The sequence below is a fragment of the Octodon degus genome, unplaced genomic scaffold (genome assembly GCF_000260255.1).
Source record: "Octodon degus isolate 3935 unplaced genomic scaffold, OctDeg1.0 scaffold00050, whole genome shotgun sequence".
NCBI lineage: Eukaryota > Metazoa > Chordata > Mammalia > Rodentia > Octodontidae > Octodon > Octodon degus.
The window spans coordinates 9,932,507-9,942,307 of NW_004524626.1; the positions used below are offsets into that span (position 1 = coordinate 9,932,507).

Consider the following 9,801-nt stretch of genomic DNA (forward strand, 5'->3'; position numbering starts at 1 on the left):
ATATAAAATCTGGGCGTGTTGGTCCATGCCTGTAATCTCAGTACTCAGAAGGCTGAGGCAGGAGGATCGCCGAGTTCATGGCCAGCCTGGGCCACAAAAATGAGCTCAGGGCCAGCTTGAACTGCACAGTGAAACCCTATCTAAAAAGGACAACAAAACAACAAAATTTTCAAAAAGTTTTAATCCACGCAGCGAACAGCAGTTGGGGATGGGTAGAGAGTTGCAGTCCTGGCGGAAGGTAACGCTGTGCGAAGCGCGGGCCAGCTGAAAGGGGACACAGCTGCAGGCGGAGACTGACAGCTCGGAACGCGGGAGCCGCCCCGCCTCGAGCGCCCGGCCGGTGCAGAGCGCGCCGGGGACCGACCCGCCCACGGCCGGACTCCCGGGGAAGCGCCGCGGGGCTGGGGACCCCCACGAGCTCCCGCGGGCTTTCGTGCCTTCCGGCGGTTGCGGGTGGGAGGCGGATCGGGACTTACTTGGGAACTCGGACGACGTACTCGGTGACATTCTGGCTGCCGGGTCCCTGCGGAGAGGGGAGGAGGGAGGATGCGTGAGGAGGGGCCGCCAGGCAGCCCCGGGAGCCCGAGCCCCGCCTCATTCGTACTCACCAGGGTCGCCATTGACAACACTCAGCCGCTCGGGCCCGCTGCGACCCTGATGCTTTTCGTGAGTCCAGAGAGGCAGCTCTCCAGGCGTCGGATCTCAGGGCCGGACCTAGGACCCAAAGCACCTCGCGCCTCCAGCCCTGGGAAAAGCTACCCGGAAGTGGCCCTAGGCTGGTACCTTCTGCGCATGTGTCGCCGCCTAACCCGGAAGTTAAACTTCGCGGGCGGCGTCGCCATGACAACCGCTTTGCTAGGTGCGTTTTGCTCAGGGCTGTCATTTAGGAGCTCGGTCTGGTTGTATACACCTCTAATCCCAGCACTGAGACAGAGGCTGAGGCAGCAGAATCGAAAATTCAAATCCAGCCTGGGCAGTCTGGAGACCATCTCAAAAGGAGCCGCTCAGGTGTAGTGGCGCACTCAAGTGATCCCGATATTCGGGAGGCTGAGGCCAGACGGTCGCTGCGAGTTCGAGGCCAGCCTGGGCTACAAAGTGAGCTCAAGGCCAGCCTGAACTGCATAGCGAGACACTGTCTCAAATATAAATAATTAAAGCTGAGGGTGTAGCTCAATGGCAAAGCACTTCTCGACTTGAGCTGCAGTAACACGCACATACACACAAACTGTCACATCCCCAAAACCCCACTTTTTTTCACTAATTCTTTTTTTTTTTCTTCTTCTTCTTCTTCTGGAACCAGGGATTGAATTTAGGCCCTTGCGCTTGCCAGGGCAGCGCTTATTCCACTGAGCCATATCCCCCGCCCCTCCACCGTTTTTTCAGACCCAGGCCAATTTGAGATTAAAACTCAGAGACCTTTAATACCAGTTACTTGAAAGACTAAAGTAGCCGGGCATCGTAGTGCACTCCTGTAACCCCAGCAATAGGGAGGCTGAATCAGGAGATCACTGCGAGTTCGAGGCCAGACTGGACTACATTGTGAGTTTAACATCAGCCTAAGGCTGGGGAGATAGCTCAGCAGTCTAAGCGCCTGCCTGGCAAGAACAAGGTCCCAAGTTCGATCCCCAGTGCCATACGCCATGCTAGCAGGGCGTACCGTGCTGGCCACCGAGTCTAGATCACTGAGCTGACAGCAAGACCCTGTACAAACAAACGAAAAAACAAATAAGTGACTAAAATAAAATTTAAAAAAAAAAAAAAACCAGGGGCTGGTGAGATGGCTCAGTGGTCTAAAGCACCTACTTAGAACAAGCTAAGCTAAGCAAAACACAGGGACCGCGATTCAATCCCCAGCACCACATGCCCGCCAGCCCCGCCCCCTGATGGGCTGAGCTGGCCACACACACACACACACACTAAATAAATAAAATAAATAAATAAATATTAAATTGTTTTATTTTATTTTATTTTTTTTTATTTATTTGAAAGAGAGAGAGAGAGAGAGAGAGAGAGAGAGAGAGAGAGAGAGAGAGAGTGGTGTGTGTGTGTGGCCAGCTCAGCCCACCAGGGGGCGGGGCTGGCTGGCATGTGGTGCTGGGGGATTGAACCGCAGTCCCAGATGCTTTGCTAAGCTTGCTCCAAATAGGTGCTTTAGACCACTGAGCCATCTCTCCAGCCCCAATAAATAAATATTAAAAAAAAAAAAACAGCCTAAACTACATTGGTAAGACTGTCTAAAAAAAAAAAAAAAAAAGCAAGCAAGCAAACAGGAAAATCACAAGTTCCAGGTCAGCCTAGAAAATTTAGGGAGACCCTGTTTCAAGATTTTAAAAAGGCCGGAAGGTGTAGTTTAGTGCGTGCCCAACTGGAGGTTGGCGCACTTGTAGAGCTAATAAAGTAACCACGACACCTTCCTCCATGACGTCATACTCGGGCGGTGGGCACCCAGGTGAGGCGAAGAAAGAAGCCGCGAGCTGCAGCGCGTTCTGCGCATGTGCCAGTCGGCTCGGGAGCCCGTGTGAGGAGTCCTCGTCGCCATAGCAACCAAGGTCTGCTTGGCGGGGTCGCAGTTTCCCCAGGCTCTGCTTGGGCCTGCTTAACGTTCATTTCCAGCTCCCTGCCACTGTGTGCGATGGCAGATCCCCATCATCTCGCAGAAATGATCAGGACAGGAGCCTTTGTGACACTGAGCAGAGCCGGGAGGGGTCAGGGCCAGGAGCAGGAGGTGGCACGACTGCCCCAAGGGCTGCTGGCCACATGGGGTTGTTCAAGTCCAAGCTGCCCCAGAAGGGCAGACCACTGAGATCCCAGGAAAAGGGTAATATAGTGGGGATAGCTGCCTTTCTGAGGGGGAAAGGAAGGAGACCATAGAGGGCACTGGGGAGACGCAGGGGTACCCTCTCTCCGGACCACCCCTATTCTGGCAATAATCACTGTGCATGCTCTTGGCTCGGCCATTTATTCACCTTTTTCTGATTTTTTTATTTTAGACAGGGCCTCTCTCTGTAATTCAGGCTGGTTTTGAACTCAGTATGTAGCCCACACTAGTGACAGCCCATGCTGTCTTTGAACTCATGCCAATCCTCCTGCCTTAGTCTCCTGAGTGCTGGGATTATGGGCTTATGCCATCATACCTGGCCATTCATTCATCTTTTCCAAACATAGTTGAATGATTTCTCACCCTTAGCTGGGGAATCAGGAAAAGGGGCAGGTTTCAACTGGGCCCTGATGGATGCGTAGGAGTTGGATAAACAAGGACGGGGAAAGCAAGACACAAAAACTGGCCCACACACTAACTGGTGGCCTTGGACATTCGTGTACTCCCTGTCTGCTACTAGATGTCAGCGACTGTGACAACCAGTGGGAGCGTAGGGAGGCGTGCAGAAGAAGTAGTTCTTGCTGTTATGCAGAGTAGACTTTCTCTGGGAACAGAAAAGCACCAGGGATGCACATGACTGGTGGTTGCCATTGCTGGATGGGAAAAGGGGCTCCGAGGCAGGAGGAGTTGGGCAGGAGGCTCACTGCACAGAGGTGGAGAAGTCAGATGTGAGCTGTGGCTAGGAGAACCTGAGGCAGCCCAGAGTCTTTCTGGTGGAGGCAGCAGCAAAGGAAGCGTGAAGCCAGAGATGCAAGGAGCTGAACGGAAGCTGCTGGGCAGGGGTGGGTGGTCTGGGCCCCGTCCTTCTCTGAGCCTCAGTTTCCTTAACTGTAAAATAGGAAGATGGGGTCATTGGGTTTTTCAAGGAAACGCTCCCATCTCAGCATGGCGTCGCGCAGCAGCAGCAGGCCAGTGTCCCGGCCTCTCCCCCTGCACACAGCATGTGTTCCCTGAGGCCACCAGAGTGCCAGAAGTGCTAAGGCCTCTTTATGATGGTGCACACCTGTACTCCCAGCACCGGACAGGCTGAGGCAGGAGGATGGCTGCAAGTCCGAGGTCAGCCTGGGCCACGTAGCCCCTCCCCCATGGCGCTCACCCTAGGTGCTGCTCTTCTGCCCACAGACGCGCTCAAGGACTCCCTCATCATCTTTGTGCTGGGCGGCCCATGCTGCGGCAAAGGGATACAGTGCAGGAACATGGCCACCAGGTATGGCCTCTACTACCTGAGCCTGGGTCAGCTATTAAGGCAAGAGGCCCAGCGGAGCACATGGCAGGGCCGGAAGATCCAAGACATCATGCTGCGGGGGCACCTGGTGCCCACGGTGAGACCGCCCGGGGATGGGGAGAGGTCAGGGATGGGGTGGATTTGGGACCAACTTCCCAGCTTTGCAGCTGCACCAAGTGTACTCCTGCTCTTAACTGCAAAAGACACATCAAGCAAGGCATGGTGGTACATGCCTGTCAACATAGTGCTCGGGAGGCTGAGGCAGGAGCATCATGGAGAGTTCGAGAGTTCGAGAGTTCAAGGCCAGGGCTGGGAGATAGCTCAGCAGACTGAGTGCCTGCTTAGGCAAGCCCAGGGACTGGGGTTCCACCCCCGCACCACCACATGCAGTGCTGGCCCACCCCCAGGGCACACTGAGCCAGCAACTGAGGGGGGTGGATGTTGTGGTGGCACATGCCTGTAATCCCAGCTCTGGGGAGGCTGAGACAGGAGGATCACTGAGTCCTAGGTGCATAGCGAGACCCTGTACCAAATACAGAGAGAGAGAGAGAGAGAGAGAGAGAGAGAGAGAGAGAGAGAGAGAGAGAGAGAAATAGGATCTCCATAAGTCCCTCAATAAGCCACAGCTAGGAATTGGAATCTTCCTGCCTTAGTCTTCCAGCATGCCGAGGCTATTGGTATGTGCCACCATACCTCGCTCCACGATGTTATCTGAGGGACTCAAGCATGTTCGTGTGTCGGTGCCTGTAAGGGTCCTGGAATCATGCAACTTTGGACCTGAGAAACATCACTCACTCTCTCTCTCTCTCCTCTTTTTGAGACAGGGTCTCACTATGCAGTTCAGGCTGGCCTTGAGCTCACTTTGTAGCCCACGCTAGCCTTGAGCTCTCAACGATCTTCCTGCCTCAGCCTGCTGAGTGCTGAGGTTACAGGCGTGCACCGCCATGCCCAGCTCAAAGTCACTTTCCTATAGGATCCTGCAGGCCTCATCGGCCCCTCCCTGAGCTGCTTTGCCACCTGCAAAAGCAACACCACCCCTGTACCTTTCCTAATGTCATGTCACTGGAGGATTAAATGACACCCAGTGAGTCTGGGCCCCGAGGACACCCCCCCCACACACACACACACGATCCAGTTCTTGGAGCCGTTTCCCTCACACCCGAGAGCAGACTCAGAATCCAGGGTGGACTCAGGAGGCTGAGGCAAGAGGGTTCCTGAGCCCAGGAATGCGAGGCCAGACTAGGAAACAGGATGGGACTTTTCTTTCTTTTTGTGGTTCTAAGGATTGAACCCAGGGCCTTTGTACTGAGCCCACACAGGGTCTTGCTAAGTAAGTTGCCCAGCCTGGGTTCAAACTTGTGATCCTCCTGCCTCAGCCTTTTCAGAATACTAGGATTACAGGTATAGGACGTCATGCCCAGCCATAGTGAGATTTTTTTGTGGGGGTAATGGGGATCCAACTCAGGACCTTGCCCTTGCCAGGCAGATGCTTATGCTGCTGAGCTATCTCTCTGGCCTTCTAGGTATAGTTTGCTACACCTAGAACAGTGAGCAGAGCCCACCATCGGAGCCCGCGCCCGCCTGGATCCCCAGCTGCTCACGAGGCTGACAGACCACACAAGTTCTGGCATGGCCTGGGTACGCCAGCCTCTTAGCGGAGACCCTGTCTAAAAAAAGAATGAAAAAAAGTGACATCTTGTTTCCAAAAAAAGGGAGCAATTCAGGGCCTGGGTGAAGCTCCACAGCAGAGGACCTGCCTCGCATGTCTAAGGTGCTAAAGTTCAATCCCCAGCACTGCAAAGAAAAGGAAGAAAAAGCAATCCGGGGCACTGGGAGACGCAAGGTGTCCCCTGCCCTGCCCTGAGGTCCAGGCTGGAGGGATTGATCTGCCCAGGCACTGACCCCATCCTTTCCCCCCAGGGTGTTGCCCTGGACCTGGTCATCAAAAAGATGTTGTCCCACGCAAACAGCCGGGGCTTCATCATCAATGGCTTCCCGCAGGAGCTGACGCAGGCCAAGGAGTTCGAGCGCACAGTGAGTGACCCAGGGCGAGGGCGCATGTGCGCGCATGCGCGTGCGGACGTGTCCTCACGCCTCCCCCCCCCCCCCGAAAAAAATGACAACAAGGACACGGAGTTTGCTACACCTGCAACAATGAGCACAGCCAGCCACGGGAGCCCAAGCGCACCTGGAACCCCAGCTGCTCAAGGGGCTGACGGACCACACAAATTCTGTCATGGCCTGGGCACCTCAGCTTCTTAGTGGAGACCCTGTCTAAAAAAAAAAAAAGAAAAAAGAAAAATAAATTTAAATGGTGGGGGATGAAGTTCATTGCAAAGGCTGTGGGTTCGATTCCCAGTAGTGGAAAAATTAAAAAATAAAACAGTTCACTGCTTGGGCTTCAGGGCTGCCACTGCCACCTAAACCATGGGATGCTGGGTCCCTGGGCGAAACCTCAGATGCCCGTGGTGGGGGCCTGGAAGGCTCTGGAGGACGAATCCATCTGCGCGGCAGGAGGGCCCGGCCAGGCTCCCGGAAGCCCTGCAAGCCTCGCACTGCGGTTGCCATGGGGACGTGCCCTGTGTTGCCTAGCTCCTGCTTCTCCAGAGAAGCTGGGAGATGGGAGGTGGCAGCTCCCCCGGTTTTTTTTCCGTTTTCCTACAGCACTGAGGATGGAATCCAGAGCTTTTCACCCTGAGCTGCATCTCCAGGCCCCCCGCTTTTGAGATAGGGTCTAACTAAGTGATTAAACTGCTTGGCTGTGAGCCTCCTGCCTCAGCCTCCCAGAGGACTGGGATGATGGGTGCGCACCCCCATGCCCAGTGTTGGCTAGGGATTCTTAAATGAAAATGTGAAGTTGGGTGATACACTGCTTCAAAAAATAAACAAGAGCTTTGGGCTTCAACCCCCAGTACTGGGGAAAAAAGAAAAGGAAAGGAAAGAGAGACAGACAGACAGACAGAGACAGAGAGAGAGGAGGGGGAAGAGGGGCAGAGGGGGAGGGGGGAGAAGAGAGGGAGGAGGAGAAGGGGGAGAGGAAGGGGGGAAAGAGAGAAAGAGAGAGAGAGAGAGAGAGAGAGAGAGAGAGAGAGAGAGAGAGATGAAACACTGTATTGTCCAAGAGGAACATGGTGGTCAGGGCACTGTCCAGAGACGCTGCAGCCATGTGAGGAGTTCTTCCAGCTGGCACTGTTACAGGCCACCTGCCTCAGCATCGGCTGAGGCGTGTAGGAGTGAATGAGCCAGGCCTTTGTCCTCACAGGACTCAGGGCCAGGTAAAGCCCCGTTACAGCCCTGAAGCACATCGTGAGGAGCCTGGCACAGCTGTCCTTGGGGGTGTGCACCCTGCCCGTGGGGACAGCTGTCTAGGCCCTCAGGTGACCTTTGAGTCCATCAAAGCACCTGTATTTCTTTGAAGGGATTTTTCTTTTTGTTCTGTTTTGTTTGGAATTTTGGAGACCGTCTTACTGTGTAGTCCAGGCTGGCCTGGAACTCTTGGGGATCCTCCTGCTTCAGCCTCCCGAGTGCTAGGCCTTTGAAGGGATTTTAATCAGAATCCATCGAGTCCCAGCAGAGCATAGGGGCCTCCAGCCAGGTGCTATTTTTCTGTTCCTGGCTTAGGGTTTGCACCCAGAACTCAGTGACACCCAGTGCAACAAGCCACCTGTCCTTTGTCCCCACAGGGCCTTCTTACAGTCTAAGCTGACAGATGAAAAAGTTCCAAAGAAAGGGGCCAGGAATATAGCTCAGGCACAGCGCCTGCCTGGCAAGCCCAAGGCTGTGAGTTTGATTCCCAGTACCAAAAATAAAAAAACAAATAAAAGAGGTCTGAGAAATTCTCTCTTTTCTGCCCAGCACTGGCTCATCTTTCAAAATGCATTAACTTCCCACCCCTTGAATCAGGGGGGCCACCACCCCAGCTACCCAAACCGAAAGCCCCTGAGGGGTGCCTCCCACAGTGCTGTGCAGTTTGCTGTTCTTTGTTTTGAGACAGGGTCTTGTTACATTGTTATGCTGCCCATTGCTGGGGCTGGCCCTGAAGTCCCGATTGTTCTCCATGAGCCTTCAGGGCCTGGGGTCAGCACCTGTTGTCAAGAACCATTCCTGGGTACGAGAAGCAAATGACAGGACTGGTGCAGACGCGCAAAGCAAAGTCCAAGCTGCCCATACCCTTTCTCTGAAAGCCCACAGTATGGCTGCAGAACCTGTGTACATTCTTTTTTTTTTTTTCTTCCAAAGTTTTATTGATAAACAGATAGCAATGAGACAGTTTCAAATCAAATCGGAAGTACAGTTTCAACAAATAATACATTGCATATATTCTTCTTAGTGGTTAATTGCTGTACAAGAAGTAGACTTGTGATCCTATTTACAAACACCATTAGAACAAATCATTCTATTCATTAAGAGAATGCAACTATATATCTATCCTAACCACTTTGAATACACAGATACAAAATGGACATTCATCGGTATACCCCATTTTTTCTAAGTTCCGTTATTGAATATTATAGGTGTGTAAACTCAGCAAAATATTCTAAAAGAGTCCAGTAGCCCATAATAGCATTGCCTGTTTAACTGGCAATGTCAGAAATTATTGACTGTGTACATTCTTATGTGCTATTTTATTTTATATTTTGTACCAAGGATTGAACTCAGGACCAGGCATGTACTTGTGACACTGAGCTATCTCCTTGGTCCTACTTTTTTTAAGATGAAGATTCATTTCCTCAGGAGGCTGAAGCAGGTGGGTCACTGTGAGTTCAAAGCCAGCCTGTGCTCTATAGTGAGCGCATGGCCAGCCTGAACTACACAGCAAGATCTTATCTTTTAAAAAGATAAAAAAAAATCATTTTTTTATGGTGCTGGGGATTGAACACAGAGCCTTTACAATGAGCCACTTCCTCCCCCCTCCCCCTTTTATTTTGAGACAGGGTCTCACTTAGTCACCGAGTGGCCCAGGCTGGGTTTGAACTTGTAACCCTCCTGCCTCAGCCTCCCAGAGCACAGGGATAACAGGTGTACACTGCCAAGCCCGCTCCATGTTGGTTTTGTTGCTGTAACTCTGTGGTATAGTTTGAAGCAGGTGTTAGTAGCCCCCAGCCCGTTCTTTTTTTTGGTTGGAACCGGGGATTGAATTCAGGTCCTTGTGCCTGCCAGGGAAGCACTTATTCCACTGAGCCATCTCCCCAGCCCAAATAAAACAGTGGTTAGATGCCACGAAGTAGGTGGCAATGCCTTAACCGTATGCGTGTTGTCAGGCCCGAGGGCCTCTTCCTTCCTTGTCAAGGGGAGTGCTAACTTTCTCTCCTTTCATACAACACCAGCCCGTTCTTCTTGCTTAGGATTGCTTTGGCTTTTCTAGGGCTTCTGCCTTTCCGTAGGGATTAGGGTTTCTCGCTCTAGTTCTGTGAACATCACTGGAATTCCAAAGTACCAACTGGCAACCCACTTTAAATAACACAGCCATTTCAACAGAATTCCTTCTGCTGACCCTTGAACGTCTTTCCACTTCCTAGTGTCTTCTTCAACTTCTGTCTTCAGGCTAGGAACGGTGGTGCACATCCCATCCATAATCTCAGCATCTAAGGGGCAGAAGCAGGAGGATCGCAAATTCAAGCCCAGCCTGGACAAACCAGGAATTTAGTAAGACTATCTCAAAACTAAAACAGTCCTCCTGTGCTCCCCCACCAAAAAA

At 52.6% G+C, this 9,801-nt stretch overlaps 2 protein-coding genes and 1 non-coding gene across 4 annotated transcripts in view; 1 reads left to right on the forward strand and 2 right to left on the reverse strand.

Annotated features, from left to right (window-relative positions):
* The window catches only part of Gtf2f1 (general transcription factor IIF subunit 1), a 7,755-nt gene extending 6,985 nt beyond the window's left edge, over nt 1–770 (reverse strand). For both annotated transcript variants that reach the window (XM_023717199.1, XM_023717198.1), the window contains exons 1-2: nt 609–770; nt 477–523 (exon numbers count right to left, since the gene is read on the reverse strand). In XM_023717199.1, coding sequence (XP_023572967.1) covers nt 477–523; nt 609–620 — 59 coding nt within the window. In that variant the 5' untranslated portion in view covers nt 621–770. The remainder of the gene's footprint in view (nt 1–476; nt 524–608) is intronic.
* A 1,715-nt stretch (nt 771–2,485) lies between these two features.
* The window catches only part of LOC111817152 (adenylate kinase isoenzyme 1), a 14,111-nt gene continuing 6,795 nt past the window's right edge, over nt 2,486–9,801 (forward strand). The window contains exons 1-2 of the mRNA XM_023716920.1: nt 2,486–2,818; nt 4,001–4,200. Of these exons, the coding sequence (XP_023572688.1) occupies nt 2,758–2,818; nt 4,001–4,200 (261 nt within the window). The 5' untranslated portion in view covers nt 2,486–2,757. The remainder of the gene's footprint in view (nt 2,819–4,000; nt 4,201–9,801) is intronic.
* Nucleotides 9,302–9,427, reverse strand: LOC111817184. The gene has a single exon (XR_002821445.1). It is a non-coding gene; the product is annotated as a U6atac minor spliceosomal RNA (small nuclear RNA).